At 37.8% G+C, this 20,257-nt stretch overlaps 1 protein-coding gene across 1 annotated transcript in view; it reads left to right on the top strand.

Annotated features, from left to right (window-relative positions):
- The first annotated feature begins 2,216 nt into the window (after positions 1–2,216).
- Papst2 (adenosine 3'-phospho 5'-phosphosulfate transporter 2) overlaps positions 2,217–20,257 on the top strand; it is a 46,361-nt gene continuing 28,320 nt past the window's right edge. The window contains exons 1-2 of the mRNA XM_090372117.1: positions 2,217–2,625; positions 11,594–11,715. Of these exons, the coding sequence (XP_090228243.1) occupies positions 2,266–2,625; positions 11,594–11,715 (482 nt within the window). The 5' untranslated portion in view covers positions 2,217–2,265. The remainder of the gene's footprint in view (positions 2,626–11,593; positions 11,716–20,257) is intronic.

The following is a 20,257-nucleotide window of genomic DNA, read 5'->3' on the forward strand; positions in this document are numbered from 1 at the left end:
AAGAATGGCGGCGCCAGACAGGAAAATGCGAGTAAATTTCGTGTCACCCCCCCCCCTCTATTTCCATCGCTAATGGAGTTAAAAATTTAAAAATAAAATTAGCTATGCGTTATTCGATGCTTATAAAGGGAAAATTATTCCGATTGAAATCTATCATTTACTTTTTTGTGTTAAAATTAAAAAAAACAATTTTTTATTTCACTTCGATAGCCCGCTTCTTTGTACTAAGTAACTCTCCTTTTGATGACAAAAGGTTACTAAATAGTTATTTAATAAGTCTATAAAGGTCATTTATAAATTTTGCGACGAGAAGTATTTTTTAACAATTTTCAAAGCTGGAGTTGTCCGGCAAGGAGGTACTCAGAGAGCCAGTGTTGAGGCAGCATTGGTGGTGGGGAGGCGCCTGCACGGCCCTCACCTACCAGTCGGTTCTCCACCAAGACTTTAATCGCTTCTCCAGGAAGAAGTCGGTGTCGCTTCTCCCACCCTTGTCATTCACAACAAGTGGAAAGACTCAAACAGATAACGTTTTCATTAGTTCCTCAGTTTTAGACCAAGCCAGGGTATTGGAAACTTTTTTTCAGTTACCATAAAGCTCTCTATTTGAGATACTTCACTAACGACCATTCGTGACTACGGATCCTTCATCCTGCATGCCCGGCACTCAGTAGTTAACCGATTTATTCCTCTTAGGTTTTCTTGGAATTTGTCAGTTTTAGGCACTGCTATGTTGACCACGTAAGTTGTGTTTTCTTTCTTGTCAGTGCGGGTTATGTCTGGTCAGTTGTGTGGGAGTTATCTTGGACATTCTTGTAGCTCTTTCCCAGTGCAGTTTGTGGTAGGAGTCTACAAATACGGCTTGGGGTTTGTACTTGTAATATAGTATTATTTTTTTGATCAACTGGTGTATCTTCGTTACCTCCTCTGCCCATTTTATTGTCTTTGTTTCTTCCATTTGACTGGGTGGGTATCACCATTTGTCTATCTTTTTTATGGGTACATTGGCACTTTTCTGGAAGCAATCCTTCAGGTTCTCAATCGCTTTATTTTATTGTTCGATGAGGTCCGCCAAATTAATTCCTCCTTCTTTCCTAGCTAGTCAGCCTCCTCTGGTCTCATCTCGACGACAGTTCAAGGCCGGATTTTCCATTAGGCACCGTAGGCATAGTGCCTATGGCCTATGAAATTTTTAGGGCCTATGAAGGAAGGGAAAAATAAAAAAAAAACAACGCTTCACTCTTTTCACTGTGACTAACGAAGAACGAGCCGAGAAAACATGACATATGCGCAATCGACTCTAGGAGCTTCAATTCAATGCACATATGCTATCAGCGACTGTTCTCGAAACTAGAAGACTAGAAGTGATGGTTGCTCCGTCAATTGAGGCAGTTTATCATTTATTATAGTTGAAACTTGAATCACGCTAATCAATGCGATTCGCAGTCAAAGTGTTAAAATAGAAGAAACGTCCCCCCCCCCCTTTGAGCACATTTCGGAATAAAAGTGCCTAGGGCCTACAAACACCAAATTCTGGCCTAGCGACGACTGCCAGTGGATTGTGTTGGAAACCCTTGGTCATCGTGGTTCTGGTCTCGTGATCTCCCACAGCTTGATGTTAGTCCACACTTTGATCCCGAAGGAGTAAGTTAATACCGGGACTGCATAGGTGTGTATATGGTCTTAATTGTGTTCCCTCCAATTACCTTTGCTTTCAGCAGGCTTCTGAGTTTTTGATAGTATTTCTCGTCTGGTTAGTCGTCATCCAAGATACTTGTCGGTCCCTTCCTCTGTCATGGCTTCCATATATTTTGAGAATAGAAGTGAAACCGGAATTAGTTCACTATGTTTATAAAATTTCCAAGCCGCATATATTTTTATAAAATAATCAGCACATCAATAATAATAAAGAAATACTTACTTTTCTGTAATTTGAGGGAAAAAAATAATCAGATTCATTGAAACAGGAACAAAAGATGTCTGAAAATTAAAAAAAAAAAACAATTTTGACAGTAGGACAGTGTTTTATCAATTACAAGTATGACATTGGAAAACTATTAGCAGAACTCGACGTAGGTGGCGCTGTAGTGAGTGGAGTACATGTGTGATTTGGTGCAGCTGCAACATCAGTTGGGAAGCTGTTACCGGTATGTAGTGTAATCAGGAGTTCTTCGTGCCCATCTGTTTTCAGGTGATAACTTCGTTATTTATCCTTTATCCGCATCACCGTGAAAGGGGTGAAGTGTACAGCATTTGTATAACAAGGAAATGAAAGGAAAAGGGGACCATGATGATGCCATGTTCACAACGGTTCACCTTGCAAAATTTGAGAAATTACCCGAGAAACGCGCTCATCTTCACAAAAAATATGAACAAATTAACGATACACTAGAGAACACGAAAGGATTTGAAACAACCCCATACTTCTGCAGTTCTCAAAATTACTCCAGACACCCCGAAAATGTTTCATGTAAAGACGGGGATTTAAGGAAGGACTTATTGAATCAAAATGACAGTGAAACCACCGTATTGTGTTTCATTAAACTGGATCACCTAAGTTATTCTTCTAAATTTGTTGTCTGTGTGATTGTAATATTTGCTTTCTTTCTTACGTATGGTTTCTTTCAGGTAAGGTTTTGATTTAAGAATTTAAATTTTCATTTAGAAACCGTTCCTCATAGGCACAGGCAGTCGGATCTCTGGGTGATCTGATCGAAGTACTGACTACATTACCTCTAATAATCAAGATTATACTACATACAAATTATTGGAAATATATTTTATTTAAAATATTAATTAACAAAGGGGGATGCTGTTCTTTTATTTATGCATATTATTCATAACACTAACCATTGCGACTTGCACAATGATGGATGACTCTTGCCAACAGTCTCTTGTCATTTCCTGGTTCCTGTAATACATGTGCTGCAGTGCCGGACCAAGGTATTTTCGCGCCCAGGGATGAAAGATTTTTCGGTGCCCCTTTACTAAGAATATATATATATATATTTTCATGATTTGTAAAATTTGGAGCCCCTTGAAGAATGGTGCCCCAGGCAAGAGCCCTGTTAGCTCGTGCCGTAATCCGGCTCTGATGTTCAGGAATATTTCAACTGCTATCACTCTTACTATTTTCAATTACCCTCCTTCCTTTAATGCCTTTTTTTTTTTTAACTTCGATTTAGTTGAAAATATTTCAGTTTGTATTACTCTGAAGCATTGTCAACAACAGTGCTGTGTTCTTGCTGTTAAAAGTTCTTTCTCTGTCACACACACACAGTGAATGTGCATATTGCAGTTTAAGCCATTTATTATACTAAACGGGTGGGAATATGTGGAGGTATGCCATAGCAATTATTTAAGAAGAAAAAAAGATTATTTACAGTATTTGAAACTAGGGCAGGCCTAGGCAGGGGTGGATGGGACAATATAAGCCCCCCACCCCAATAACATGGTCAAAAGTAATATGAAATCGGAATTTTTTTTTACTGCTACATGGTGATTAAGCTTAATGATTCCCCGAAACACTGTTTTAGATCCCACCTCTGTTTGAAACCATACTCCTAATTCTAAAATCCCAATACGCTTGTGTCAAGTGGCTCATACCCCTAGTCCAAAAATTTCATTTCTGTCACTGTTGCTAAATGTCTAATTTACTCTTCTGTGCATTATTCTTATAAATGTGTTATTATTAAGCTTTACAAAAATTTCCATGTGCATAGTTATAAATCCTGGGATCATAGAAACAAGAAATTCTGTTTCGTTTTTGGGAATCCTCAGGAGGTACTGTAAACTTGGGCTACCCTGGAATGAAATGTGGAGAATCTGGTTTTCTCTTTTTATCAAACTTATGGTTTTCTTCTTAACATTATATTGTGTTGACTTGCCTGAGTTATGGCTGTAATCTTGTCTTTGAATCAGGACTACATAGTGGTATCTAGGACATAGTTGGTTTGCCTCCCTCCTCTTTCTTTCGATCAACTTTGTTATAACCATTTAAGAAACATTTGGGATGGGAGGGAGTTTTGTTTTATGTCAGGGCTGGTCTGAAGTGGACCATTTCCTTTAAGTTGATGGCTTTGTTGTGAAAGTATTTTATGAAGAAGGATTCTTTGAAATGCTCTGCTGTGGTAGTTGTTTTCTCTAGACATCATGAAAGTGTGTCATTGAAACCACACTCCAGCTTGCATTACAAGGCATAAGGGGTTGTGAAAGATTTTTCACCCCTTCCATGCTATGTCTTTTTTTGCATTCTTCTATTCTGGTGTAAAGGTATTTGTAGAATTCTGCAACCTATACTTGTTAGCATTTACAGACTACTATTAATATCCAGACAACTGCCTTTAGACAAAAAAGGAGCTTTTATTGTGTCATTTAATATTTTGTGCTGAAATCTTTTGCTTTTATGATAACCTTCAGTCTTCGTGGCATGCTCTTAACCAGCTTTTTATAAGTGTCAGCTGATATGTTCCTCCACTTGGCCTTTGACACAGCCTCCATTTTGACCTTGTTCTTTGGGCGATCTCAATGTGCACGTACCCGATGATCCAATTCATCCCAAGGATGCTCGATAGGATTCAGATCAGCTGTCTGGACTGGCCAGTCCAACTTTTCCATATCCATGTACTCAAACCACTCTGTTATGACCCAAGAAATATGGCATGGCACGTTGTCTTGCTGATACAGGTATGGGCCTTCCCCGAAATATTGCCATAATGTTGGAAATGCATAATTGTCCAGGCTGGCCTGGTATTGCACAGCATTCATGGTTTTGTCGATAACGACTAATGGGCCCAAGCATTACCATGAAAGGAACCCCATACCGTGACACTGCCTCCACCAAACTTCATTGTTGGGAGGATACAATCATGAAGGAACCGTTCCCCCTGGCATTCGCCACACCCAGGAATGGCCATCAGACTGGTAGAGTGCAAACCTCGATTCATCTGTCCATAGGATTGTTTTCCATTGCTCTTCAGTCCAGGATTCGTGCTCCTTACACCATTAATCGGCATCTAGCATTTGTTGAGGTGATAAATTCTGTTGAACTGTTGAGGTAATTCTGTTGAATGTGTCATCTTGCATGCCCACTTTTGCAATTGTCTGTTCGAAGCCAATTGCAAAAGTGTCAACATGTCACAGAACCTGCATATTTATAGCAGGTTCTGTGACATGTTACGTGCATAGGACCTGTTTCCCCATCCATGGAGGGGTGTTTGGATATTAATGGTAGGGCAGTGTATGTTTATGTATGGGCCTCTGATATCTCCCAAATTCTTTCTGTGGCTGTTGTATGCTCTTCACTGAGCTAAAATATGTATATGGAGATGTATTACCAGGGATGAACAAACCTGTGGCACATGTGCCACTAATGATATGTGCAGACCTTATTAGTGGAATGGCTCCCAATATGAATAAATAACATAAAAATTATACAACCAAAACTGTTTGAAAAATCAGAAATGACATCTTTTATTTCCAGCAATTATAACCGAAGTTTAAATGTAATGGGAACCGAACCAACAATTCATATTTACTGCCTTTTAGCAAAAATTTAGCAGACTAAATATGGGTTTTACTGAGTGCCTAATGACATAAATTCCACGAGGATGAACATTTATTTATTATTCTATATTACAGTAATTATACTATAAACTTAAAACTGTTAATTTTTTTATTATAGGTGCTTAGCATAAAATGTTTTTAAGTAGTTAGCAAAAATATTTGATGGTGCCAGGCACAGATCAGTAAAGATGGGTGAGTTGGGAGGAATTTGTTTCTACCCAACTCTAAATCAGTTACTGGGGGGTATGTGGTTGGCCACTCCTTTGTTCTGCTCTTTGGCTTTTTTAGCTATCTATTAGTTTAGCTTATTCTACCTACTTTATATGTTGTCCATTCCTTTTAAAGAATTTGTCTCATCCATCTTTAAATTTATTGAAACTACCCACCTCCCATAACAGTCTTTTTTTTTTTTTTTAAGGACTTAATGGTTTCTTTTATAATCTTGGTAATCAAGTTGTTGGAATATTCATTATATCAGAATCATAGCTATGAATCTGATATACTGGAATTTGCAGTTAAGATCTACTCCCTGACAGTTAATGAGGGCTCTCAATACAAAACTTCTCATTACACTTACTTTTGTGGATACGTATAGCTGATTTGAAATTTAATATGATGCCTGTATCAGTCGGTTTTCTGTAGACTGATTTTTGCTATTAGATTGTTCCCTTGCCTTCCTGTTCTCAAGCATTATATTGGGACCAACTGATGGTGTTACCAACAGCAAATTCAAAATGGGAAGCATTCAAAGAACTTATCTTGGAAGCTACTAGGCGTTACATACCAACTAAGAAATATTGTTCAAGGTTTAGGCCTAAATGGATGTCAGATGAACTAATGAGACACATGGCAGAGAAGAAAAATGCATGGGATACATATAAATTATTGACACAGAAGCCAATGATAGATATAAGCTGGTCTGTAACCAAGTCACAAAGGAGATTAGGCAGGCAAAGGCAGATTATGAGAAATCGTTGGCAAAGGATGCAAAGAAAAACAGCAAAGAGTTCTTTACTTATGTAAACTCTAGAAGGAAGGGGATGAATCAGATTGGTCCACTTGATATCGATGGTTCAACTGTTGATGATCCTGCTGAGGTAGCTAACAAACTAAATGAATATTTTGCATCGACATTCACACGTGAAGAGTTATTCAGCGAGGGGAATGCCAGAGGTGTATTCAACTCTGGCAGTAAGCTAGATAATCTTGTAATAACTGAGAGTAAAGTGGAGGAGAAACTGTCGAAGATAAACACAAGAAAGGCACCTGGGTTGGATGGGATCTATCCAGTTATATTAAAGGAGGAAGCAAAGGAAGTAAGCAAACCCTTAGCCATAATTATGAGAGCTTCCTTAGACTCAGGGGTGGTACCCATAGACTGGAGATGTGCAAATGTGATCCCAATTCACAAAGGAGGATCAAAGGCTGACACAAGTAATTATAGACCTGTGAGTTTAACTTCTGTTCCAGGAAAATTAATGGAGGCACTGGTTAAAGAAGCACTGCAGAATCATCTAGACCAGACTTCAGTTATAGCTCGGACACACAGCATGGTTTTGTTAAGGGGAAGTCTTGCTTGACCAATTTGATTAGATACTATGATGCAATCACAAAGGCGCCTCCGTAGCCAGGTGGGAAGGAGCAGCAGTGCGTAGCACACGCTTCTTGATTAGACCGAGGTTCCAGCCCGTCACCACCAAATACGGAGGATGTGAAAAGGTCAGGGAATGACCACCGCATATCCCGGAGCAATATGGCCTTAGTTGCTAATGCTCCTCAAAACATTACCAAAACACAATAAATTATCGTAATAAAATACATAAGTATTTTATTACGACTATTACGTAATAAAATATTGCTAATGCTTTTGCTTCTATCGTAAGCAAACTTTTTTTTTGTTTGGTTTTCTATCCAAACAGATGACAGCCGTTCCATCTCTTCCAATTCTTTGTGTCTTGATCTGATGGATTTTAATTACACTTTGAGTTGTTCCTGCTGTGAAAGTTGTTTTTATGCATCTTTCTAATTCTCGGCGTTGCCTCATTTAGGGCTGTAGCACGTGCAATATCACATGGTCTTTCATTTTGCTCAAAGCGTTTCACAATTTCATATTTTTTCTCTATCGACAGAGGCAGACTGGCCTTACTGGGGAAACTTCGGTGGGCCGGAGGCCGGTGTGATTTTGGCCATAAACCATAGTATGAGGCCACTACAAATTTTCCTGGGTAAGAATTTTTGATCCAGTCCGCCTCTGTTTATCGATATTGCTTTTCTTTTTCTCTCTGAATCTGCAGTGTCTTCACCAGGACACTTCCTTTTCACACCTTTTAAGAATATTATTCATTTTTAGGGAATAAAGCACAATACAAAATGAGGAGGCACGCTTGATACACGTAAACAAAGCTGCGTGTGTGTATCAACTGAATAAACAACACCGTAAATGCAGAGATACACTATTAACACCTCACATTTCTAGGAGTTACTACCATAAAACAATAAAAATCCAGTTGTGTTTCTGCTAGTGAAATCTGTTATAAACTGGTAGTAAACTCGATCTAATTGCATTTGTGATAATCCACTGTCAAGCTGAGCTTCTTCAGAGAGACCTAGATAGACTTCAAGAATGGTCAGAAAAATGGCAGCTGTGCTTTAATCCAACAAAGTGTAAGGTATTACACCTGGGAAACAGTAATCCCAAAATAACTTATTCACTTGGTGGAGCTCAACTAAACCCAGTACTGGAGGAAAGGGACTTGGGTGTTACGATACGGTCAGACATGAAATTCTCTGAGCATTGTAAACAGGTTGCAAGGAAGGCCCATGGTGTCCTATCGATGATCTATCGAACTTTTGCAAGTAGAGATAGGGACGTGATAATCCCATTATATAAGGCCTATGTTAGACCACACTTGGAATACTGTGTTCAAGTATGGAGACCGCACCTAAAGAAAGACATCGAGCTTCTTGAAAGGGTGCAAAGAAGGGTAACTCGCCTGGTGAGATCGGCAAAAGGGCGTCCTTATGAAGAAAGACTTTGAATATGTGGGTTGCAGAGTTTGGAAACTAGACACCTTAGAGGAGATTTGATTGAGGTGTTTAAGGCTCTGAGAGGCATCAGTAAAATGAATGAGGACAAAATTTTCAAGATTATAAATGAAGCTAGAACTAGGGGACATAAATTCAAGTTACACGGGGAAATGTTTAGATTGGACTGCAGGAAGTTTTATTTTAGCCAGCGAGTTATAAATTACTGGAATAAGTTGCCTTCATGGGTGGTAGAGGCCGACAGTTTGGGGAAATTCAAAGGTCATCTGGATAGTACTTTCGGGTAAGGGAAGCGCATAGGATGATAGGATTAATTTCCTTTTTATTTAATTTTTAATTTCATTTTATTATTTTTATTTATTTATTAATTATTATTATTTATTTATTTAATTTTTGTTTTTATCATTGTTTTGTTCGGATTTTTTTTTTTTTTTTTTTTGGCTGGTGCAGCATAAGCCATAGGCTTTCTTGCACCATACGGCCGTTACTAATACTAAATACTAAATACTAGATAGCTGGACTTGTGTTGGTTTTTACGTTATGGTGAAATGTGTTTCCTCTTCACTGATATAAAAAAACATAAATACATTTTAAAAATCTTCTCTTCATTCCTATCGTGTTGCGTTCAGTTGGGGTGATTCCACATTCGATTGCCATTTCTTGTAAACAGAAAGGCGAATCGTGCATAAGCGAATTCGGTTTGTGTTATATACGATATCGTTCCCCTATTTATAAATCGTGTATGATCGAATTCGTGTAGTGTAAACACGTGTTATACGAGGACTGACTGTACTTCCTTTTCTTCAACATTTCAACTTAAATTTGGTCTGTAACAAATGTTAAATAATTAATGTAAACCTAATTAATGCAATATTAGCAACTAAGAAAGACATATACGAAGACTGTATGCATCGACAGACACACGGTGGGCGTGCATACACGCACATAGCAGCGAAAAGGTCAAATTACACACTTCAACTGTTATCTAAACTGTAGGACATGTTTGAACATACCTGGTTTACACTCGTAGTCAGCATGTCTGTTCATGTTAAAAGTGGCCTACTAGGCGCTGATTTGCTGGATAGTTTGCCAACTACTTTGCACAATAGTCTGTCCACAGCAGGACTGTGATCGAGTGCGATCTAGCGACAGGTCTAATAACTGCCGTAATTTCAAAGTAACGATGAGCTTAAGTGATTTTTCGAGATATGCAATAACTATAATATGATATGAAAATATCTGTTATTTCTATTGGTAACTACAGATACAATTGTAATTTATTACATGCATTCATAAGTGAAGGAAATTAATGAGTTGATTTTTTTCCCATCCAAGCTCACGGACCCCCTGAAATCCTTCCACGGACCCCTGGTTAAGAAACCCTGATATACAGGAATTTTCTAGCAGGGATAAGGTGATTATTCCTTGTATAAGGCAATGGTCAGGCCACACCTTGAGTACTGTATACAGGTCTGGAGGCCTCATTTCAAGAAGGATGTAGAGCTGCTGGAACGAGTACAGAGGACAACAAGATTAGTGAATGGAACAAAGGGTTGGTCTTACGAAGAAAGGCTTAAATTTTGCAAATTACAGTGTCTGGAGACTAAGCACCGGCGAGGTGATCTGATAGAGGTGTATAAAGCCTTGAATGGTTTGAGCATTCTCAATACTGATGGGATTCTCCCTCTTTCCCAGAATAATCATCTGAGAGGGTATAAATTTGAATTGAGGAAAGACAGATGTAGGATAGACGTGCGGAAAGTTGCCTTTAACCAGTGGGTAGTTGGTTGGTGGAACAGACTTCCATCCCTTGTTGTGGAAGTTGATAGCCTAAATAAATTTAAGGCTCAGCTGGACAGGTATTTCGAACGAACTGAGGGGTGAAGTGGAAGTGTTTTTTTTTTTGTTTTTTTTTGGCTGATTCTGCATAAGCTTGCTTTCTTGCATCATATGCCTCTACTAATGCTAATACTTTTCTTTTTTTTTTTTTAAGGACTTAATGGTTTCTTTTATAATCTTGGTAATCAAGTTGTTGGAAATATTCATTATATCAGATTCATAGCTATGAATCTGATATACTGGAATTTGCAGTTAAGGTCTACTCTCTGACAGTTTATGAGGGCTCTCAATACAAAACTTCTCATTACACTTACTTTTGTGGATACATGTAGCTGATTTGAAATTTAATATGATGCCTGTATCAGTCGGTTTTCTGTAGACTGATTTTTGCTATTAGATTGTTCTCTTGCCTTCCTGTTCTCAAGCATTATATGGCTAGTTAATAACACTGGGTTGTTAGCTACTGTAACAAATTTATTAGAGTAATTTGTACACAAATGCTGTCATGATGTTACAATTTAGTTATGTTAGATGCCATTCAAAATGGCTTCTGTGCACATCTTTGCATATTTCCAGACTTTGCTGCCTTTTAGATTTTTAAAAAAATTTTTTTTTGTTTTTTTCCAATGTTTTACCACTACTAATAATAATACTAAATTTCAGCATTTCCCCTTATATATGTATCTAGAATCTATGATTCAGTTCTTCCTCCCCAAATGTTATTTATTTATTTTTTTTTTTTCTTACACTCAGATCCTTCATATGTTTCCACAGTTGGCAATACATATGTCAGTACCACAATCTGTGGCTGACAGATGTTATATTCAGCATAATTGAACAGTGCAACTTTATATGTGCTGTCATATATAAAGTACAAATTCTCTCATACAACAAGCACAGAATTTGTTTAATGGACAATTTTTGGTATACATGTGCACTCAAATTTAGCAGGTCTGCACACAAACTCACTGCTAAAAATCAACAGGTTGTATATGCTAACCATTTCCACATTCACACTGAAATGTTATAAATGTGTACGAAGTTAATATTCAGATAAACTCACATTGCTACTAAGATATAAGGAATTGCACTTGATGTTTTTGTAGGCTTTTTTGTGAATTTATTTATTGTTGCATTATTTTTGTAGGAGCTAATATTCCGCTTGGATGGCTTTAAACCATTTGGCATGTATTTAACTCTAGTCCAGTTTTCATTTTATATTCTTCTATCCTCCTTGGAAAGATATTTCAAAAGCGATTACCAAAGACGGTAAGTATTTACTTAATATTAATTAAGATAATTTGGTGTACTTTGTTGTTCCCTTTTTTTTTTTTTTTTTCTAAACAATAGCAGTGAGAAGCATTATGGGCAGACAAAAAAGGATACCCTCAGAATGGAAAAGAATATATGTTAAAGGTACTCTTGCATGCTGTTCGGCTGTATAATCAAGAGAACATAATTCATTATTTTGATTATACTATGGCATAATCAAATCAAATGATATCCTGTTTGATTATGTCATTTGAACGATATCATTCAATTATGATTTAAATTATCACTTTCAATTGTTTCTTCTGATTATATAATTTTAATGATTTCTTTTGAATATTTCATTTGAATGATTCCATTTGAATTATCTATCTGTCTATGTTCGACTTAATACGGCAGATCACCACCTTGTTGTTCCCATTTTCCAAAGTTGCCGGACGTGAGCATCTTCAGCTTTCAAATTTCTCTTTCTCATGACTGATAGTGCACTTTCCTGCCATGTTTTTCTGGGACATCCTTGCTTTCTCTTCCCTTGTGGTATCTATATAATAGATATATAATTTTAGGCCATTTCACTTCATTCATGTGTAGCAGATATGTCCAAACCATCTCAACCTCCTATTTTCTATTCGTTCTATAATATCTTCATCTGTGTGCATACGTCTTCTTGTTTCCTTATTCATTATCCTCTCTAGCCTAGAAACCCTAGCACTCTGATGTAGGTAATACAACTCTAGGGCTCTAAGCTTCTTTTTGTCACCCTCTTTCAGTGTCCACACCTCACATCCGTAGCAAAGTACCAATACCACTAACAAATTCCACTAACGACTGTCCAATAGGTTTTTTAGTTCTACAGGAGATATTGTTGTATCACCATATAGAGTGTAGGGCACTAAGAATTTTCCTACTTTGATGAATTCTTGTGTAAACTTCCTCTTTCCCCAATCCTTCTTTAGTTAATCTACATCCAAGATATTTGAAAAAGTCAACAGGTTTTATATATATATAGACTGTGTAACTTTCAATTCATCAGGATGTTCTGCTGTGCTTAGGTATTCTGTCTTTGTAAAATTTATATTGAGGCCCCATTGGTCATATGGTAATCGATGGACGCTGCTCTTCGTGGATTAATGTTTTTAGTGGAGTCCCTCGGGGTTCAGTGTTGGGTCCATTGTTGTTTTCTGTATTATTAATGATATTGATGATGGTATGTCAGGCTTAATGTCCAAGTTTTCAGATGATACTAAGGTTGGCAGGGTTGTTAATAACTAATCACAGTATGCTGCTGAAACAGGATCTAGAAAAGTTGAGCAGATGGGCTGAGAGGTGGCAATTGAAGTTTAACATTGACAATTGTAAAGTACTGCATATGGAAAGCAGTAACCCCAGAGTAATGTATCAACTCTGTGGTGCTCCACTGACAGTGGTAGAGAATGAAAAGGACCTGGGGGTAATTGTGCAGACAGATATGAATTTTTTTTGAGCAGTGCAGATGGTCTGCAAGAGTAGCTCATGGTGTCTTGTCAATGATATACAGGAATTTTTTTTAGCAGGGATAAGGTGATTATCCCCTTGTAAAAGGCATTGGTTTGGCCACAACTTGATTACTGTATACAGGTCTGGAGGCCTTATTTTAGGAAGGATGTAGTGCAGCTGGAGTGAGTTCAGAGAAGGGCAACAAGATTAGTGATTGGAACAAAGGCTTGCTCTTACAAAGAAAGGCTAAAGTTTTGCAAATTACAGTGTCTGGAGACTAGGCACCTGCAAGGTGATCTGCTGATTGAGGTGTAAGAAGCCTTGAATGGTTTGAGCATGCTCAGTGCTGATGGGATTCTTCCTCTTGATCAGAATAATTGCTTGAGAGGGCATAAATTCAAATTGAGGAAAGACGGTTGTAGGTTAGATGTGCAGAAGTTTGCCTTTAGCCAGCGGGTGGTTGATTGCTGGAACAAACTTCTGTCTGTCGTTGCAGAAATTGATAGCTTAAATAGATTCAAGGCAGACCTAGACAAACATTTGGAGCAAATGGATGGATGAAATTAGATGATTTTTTTTTTTTTTTTGACTGATGCTATATAAGCTTGCTTTCTTGCATCTTGTGCCTTTACTAATTCTAATGCTGATATGTAAGATGCAATTTTCTCAACATGTATATTCTAAATTATAAGGTTCTTATGCAGTGACAACCTGATCATCGACAAAATTTAGACTCCAAAGATATCTTTCATTAATTAGTACTCCCATTCCATAACAGCTTCTTTTCCATACTTGTAAAGCACACTCCAAGAAAACATTAAACAATAAAGGTGTTAGGCTACATCTTTGTCTCAGCCCTTTGTTGGATAGATTGGGTTAGATAAAGTATTTCCAACTTTAATATATGCCATATCTTGTTATCATACAATTCCGTAATCAGTTCCACAAACTCTGGATCAACTGACATATTTTGAAGGGCTTTCCATAATTCCTTTCTTGGAATGGAATCATAAGCCTTTTCTAAATCGATGAAGGCAAAGAAGGTATCTTTATTCTTTGCTTTTCTTTTCTCCACCAGCTGTTGTAGAACAAAAAGATTGCCCACACAAGAGCAACCTGACCTAAATCCACTTTGTTCTTTACTTATCTTATCCTTTTCCTCCTCTCATAATTTTAACTGAAATACTTTAGAGTATAGTCTGGATATAGTGCAATTAACACTTAAGCCTCTATAGTTTCCCCGATCCTGCTTATTTCCTTTTTTTTTTTTTTTTTTTATTTGAATTATATCATTTAAATCATTAGTAGCTAGTAACAATTAATCATTCAGTTATTTTGATTATTATTATTCTTATTATAATTAGCCATGTGGTGCAAGGAAGCCTGCAGCTTATGCCGCACCAACCAAAAAAATTCACGATGAGAGAGAGCGCGAGCTATCTCTTGATTACTAATCATTCAATTATGCCCATCACTAATTTTACCTAAGGCATGTATAATACATAGCTGGGATTGAGATTGCATTGGGAAGCAATAGTGTGCTGGCCATCATGCTGGTACTACACTTAGGGAGGTAGAGAATGAAAAAGACCTGGAGGTAATTGTGCAGTCAGATATAAAGTTCTCTGAGCAGTGCAGATGGGCTGCCACAGAAGGTCATGGAGTTTTGTCAATTATCATATAGGAATTTTGCCAGCAGAGACAAAGAGGTGATTATTAGCATTAGTAAAGGCACGTGATGCAAGAAAGAAAGCTTATATAGCATCAGCCAAAAAAAAAAAAAAAAAATCTAATTTCACCCATCCACTCACTCCTAATGTTTGTCTAATTCTTCCTTGAATCTATTTAAGCAATCAACATCTACAATAACAGATATACTAACGGAGGGGTGAAGTGGAAGTTTTTTTTTTTTTTTTTTTTTGGCTGATGCTGCATAAGCTTGCTTTTTTGCATCATGTGTCTCTACAACTAATGCTAAGTTGTGCATCATTTGGAGACTAGGCCCCTGCGAAGTGATCTGATTGAAGCGTTCAAGGCCTTTGAATATTTTGAGCAGGCCCAATACTGATGGGATACTTCCGCTTGCTCAGATTAAGGACCTGAGGGGGCATAGATTCAAATTGAGGAAAGACAGTTGTAGAATAGATGTGTGGAAGCTTGCCTTTCACCAGTGGGTAGTTGATTAGCATTAGTAGAGGTATATGATGCAAGAAAGCAATCTTATGCAGCATCAGCCAAAAAAAAAAAAACTTCCACTTCACCCCTCCGTTAGTTCGAAAAATACCTGTCCAGCTGAGCCTTAAATTTATTTAGGCTATCAACCTCCACAACAATGGATGGAAGTCTCGTCCACCAACCAATTACCCACTGGCTAAAGGCAAATTTCTGCACATCTATCCTACATCTGTCTTTCCTCAATTTGAATTTATGCCCTCTCAGGTGATAATTCTGAGCAAGAGGAAGAATCCCATCAGAATTGAGCATGCTCAAACTATTCAAGGCTTTATACACCTCTATCAGATCACCTCGCCAGTGCCTAGTCTCCAGACACTGTAATTTGCAAAACTTAAGCCTTTCTTCGTAAGAGCAACACTTTGTTCCATTCACTAATCTTGTTTCCCTTCTCTGTACTCGTTCCAGCAGCTCTACATCCTTCTTGAAATGAGGCCTCCAGACCTGTATACAGTACTCAAGGTGTGGCCTGACCATTTCCTTATACAAGGGAATAATCACCTCCTTATCCCTGCTAGAAAAATTCCTGTATATCATTGACAAGACACCATGAGCTACTCTTGCAGCCCATTTGCACTGCTCAGAGAACTTCATATCTGCCTGCACAGTTACCCCCAGGTCCTTTTCATTATCTACCACTGTCAGTGTAGTACCACACAGTTGATACGTTGCTCTGGAGTTACTGTTTCTCATATGTAGTACTTTACATTTGTCAATGTTAAACTTCATTTGCCACCTCTCAGCCCATCTGCTCAACCTTTCCAGATCCTGTTGCAGCGGCATAGCGTCAGTAGTGTCCTTAACAACCCTGCCAACCTTTGTATCGCCTGCAAACTTGGACATTAAGCTTGATATACCATCATCAATATTATTTATAAATACAGAAAACAATAATGGACCCAACACTGAACCCCGAGGGACTCCACTAAAAACATTAGTCCACGATGAACAGTGTCCATTGATTACCACTCTGTCTTCTCCCCCTTAACCACCCCTTTATCTATAGCAGCAATTTGCCTCCAATGCCACACTGCTCCAATTTGTGCAGCAGTCTTCCATGTGCAACAGTATCAAAAGCCTTTCTAAAACCAAGTATATAATATCAAAGTTATTCCCTGCATCCAGCTTTTTTGTGACTGCATCATAGTATCCAACAAATTGGTCAAGCAAGACTTCTCCTTAACAAAACCATGCTGTGTCCGAGCTATAACTGAAGTCTTGTCTAGATGATCCTGCAGCGCTTCTTTAACCAGTGCCTCCATTAATTTTCCTGGAACAGAAGTTAAATTCACAGGTCTATAATTAATTGTGTCAGCCTTTGATCCTCCTTTGTGAATTGGGGTCACATTTGCACATCTCCAGTCTATGGGTACCTCCCCTGAATCCAAGGAAGCTCTCATAATTATGGCTAAGGGTTTGCTTGCTTCCTTTACTGCTTCCTTTAATATAACTGCATAGATCCCATCCACCCCAGGTGCCTTTCTTGTGTTTATCTTCAACAATTTCTCCTCCACTTTACTCTCAGTTAATACAAGATTATCTAACTTACTGCCACAGTTGAACACACCTCTGGCATTCCCCTCGCTGAATAACTCCTCATGTGTGAATGTCGATGCAAAATATTCATTTAGTTTGTTAGCTACCTCAGCAGGATCATCAACAGTTGAACCATCGATATCAGGTGGACCAATCTGATTCATCCCCTTCCTTCTAGAGTTTACATAAGTAAAGAACTCTTCGCTGTTTTTCTTTGCATACTTTGCCAAAGATTTCTCATAATCAGTCTTTGCCTGCCTAACCTCCTTTGTGACTTGGTTACAGACCAGCTTATATCTATCATAGGCTTCTGTGTCACGTGTTAATTTATATGTATTCCATGCATGTTTTTTTCTCTGCCATGTGCGTCATTAGTTCATCTAACATCCATTTATGCCTAAACCTTTAACAATATTTCTTAGTTGCTATGTAAAGCCTAATAGCTTCCAAGATAAGTTCTTTGAATGCTTCCCATTTTGAATTTGCTGTTGGTAACATCATCAGTTGGTCCCACTGTATAGAATTTAAATATTGTCTCAGACCATCGTAGTCACCTTTACGAAAGCAATAACCCTTCCCTTTACCTCTGATGGTAGTTACCTCTTTGAGTAAATCCCTCTTCAGCACACTGTGATCACTGCCACCTAGTGGTTTATCTGCAGATTCTTAATGCATTAAGAATCACTTCTGATAATCAAATCAGGTATATTACTCCCTCTAGTTGCCTCCCGAACATGCTTATGTAGAAAACAATCATCCAAAAAATCCACAAAATCCTTGCTAGTGTGTGAGTGACCAACCCACAAATTCCAAACAATATCTGGAAAATTAAAATCCCCCATTATAAGACACTCTGATTTACTGGCCCACTCTATTTCCTGTACATTTTCTTATTATACTCATCACAGTCATTAGGCCTATAGCACACTCCTACTCTCAATTTTGATCTCCCAATGCTTATGTCACACCAAACTGACTTGACATTGCACTGTCCGGCGATGGCGACTGACTTCACTTCCTTGGATTTTATGTGTTTCTTAACTAATAGCATAACCCCCCCTCCTCCCTTCCTATCCTGTCTATCCTTTCTGTAGACGTTGTACTCCCCAAATTCCAGTTCTGCATTCCTTATATCTGTGCGCCACCACATCTCTGATATCCCAACAATATCCGCCTTTGAGGCTTTGAGCAATACCTCAAATTCATCAAATTTATTTACCAAACTCCTAGCATTGGTGTACACGCAAGTATATTATTATTATTTGCCATATGGTGCAAGGAAGCCTGAGGCTTATACTGCACCAGTCAAAAGAAAAGTATACATGCACCTGGTCCTATTCTTAGCTACTCTAACACAACCCGTGTGTTTATTTGTACTGCAATTACTCCCAGCAGTCTCTGAAACATCCTGCATCTTGTTTTCCAGGCTTCTGCTCATTCCAATAGAAGCAGTTCAAGAATCACTTTCACCTCTGCCAGTGGCTACTGTTAATCTATTAGTCCTTGTATCCCCCCAAGCTAGCAGTTTTCCGACCCACCTAATACTGCCTCGATAGCATCAGAAAATATTCTTACACCCTTTCTATTTAAATGTATCCCATCCCTGTAGAAGCAGTCTCTCCTGTTAACAAGTACAGACCAGGCAGAAAAAAATTCTACCCCTTGAGCCTTGCACAGTATTTCCAGGGCCAAATTGATCGACAAGGCTCTCATCATATACTCCCTCCTATCCTGTCTGGGCAGAATTGCAGACACTTTCAAATTCAACCCTAATTCATGGCTTTTTTTCAACAGTGATCTAAACTTTGATTGCTGGAACAGACTTCCATCTGTTGTTGTGGAAGTTCATAGTTAAATAAATTTAATTCTGAACTAGACAAACATTTTGAGTGATCGGCTGGGTGAAAAGGGAAGGGTTTTTTTTTTGTTTTTTTTTTTAGCTGATGCTGTATAAGCTTGCTTTCTTGCATCATATGCCTCAACTATTGCTAATGCTAATATGTCTTTCTTTGTCAATGAAAGATGCCTACAAAGGCCTCATGTTTTGACAATTTTGTATAACCTATCATAATGCTCCTTGGGCTCCTCTTTTGGCATTCGTAGTCTCTAACTATGCATCATTCTGAGGCCTCACTATATTATGTCAAGCATGTTAAAATTCCCTTGTGTTAAAGCAAATTTTTTTTGTTTTAAAAAATATTCAAAAGCATTTCTATAACTTTGGTTTTGAAGTTATTTCCAGAACACTTATTCCAGCACTAACTTACTTGCAATACAAACTTTAACAACATTGATAATGATTTTGACAGAAAAAGTCAACGAAAGAATTTATTTCAGAAATCTGTCTTTAAAAATTATTTTGTAAAATTTTATTCTTGGAATAAAATTATTGAATTATATATTAATTTGGTTCTCTGTTTGTCTGTAGACCCAAAACACAGTGCCGAAATTTTCTGATGGAAAAGATGGCCCTGATACTGAATGAACATATAACTGTAGTTTAACTCTGCCTTAAATATATCATGGGAAGTAAAATGTAGAGTGTATCAGAAGTCTAGACCCATTGGAAATATAAACAGCATTTTCTTAACAAAAACCCACTTCTAATATCTGTTTACATACTTCAAGAATTGAAATAGCCTAATAGCTTTCCTGGAGGTTCGATGGTTTTCAGTCCCAAAATCCAGAGAGTATTACAGTACTGATAGAAAGCATTCGGAATGCATACCTCAGTCAGTATTTCTGTCTCAAGAAATGATCAAGAAAATATTCGTAAGAGAATGCATATGTATTTGGATGTTAATGACAGTCAATTTGAATTAATAAATGAATTAAGTGTATATTGTTGCATTCAACTTATCAGCCCCGACTTCTGATGCACCCTATATATTACAGTATATTTGCTATGTTATGATGTTGTAATGAACTTTATGTCATTTCTTTTTTATACTCCAGTACAGCTGTACCAGTCTTTCAGTGGTATGTGTATTGTGCAGAAAATCTGTGCGCCACCACAAAAATACAAGGCTCATTATTATTTGGGCACTATTATATTGACTGCCACAGAACAGTAAAGTTTCAGCTCCTCTTGCAACTTGTAACGTAGTAGAAATTTTATATTTCCACTATGTACTATATTACAGTATTTCACTAGAAAAATGGGATATCTTGGACACCTGATAAGGAACAACAAATATGCAATTCCAAGGCTAATTATTGAGGGGAGAATGGAAGGAAGAAGAAAACCTGTGAGAAGACGTACATTGTGGCTTGATAACATTAAGAATTGGACAGGACT

The sequence above is a fragment of the Mastigoproctus giganteus genome, chromosome 4 (genome assembly GCF_048544385.1).
Source record: "Mastigoproctus giganteus isolate SK-2022 chromosome 4, ASM4854438v1, whole genome shotgun sequence".
NCBI classification, from domain to species: domain Eukaryota; kingdom Metazoa; phylum Arthropoda; class Arachnida; order Uropygi; family Thelyphonidae; genus Mastigoproctus; species Mastigoproctus giganteus.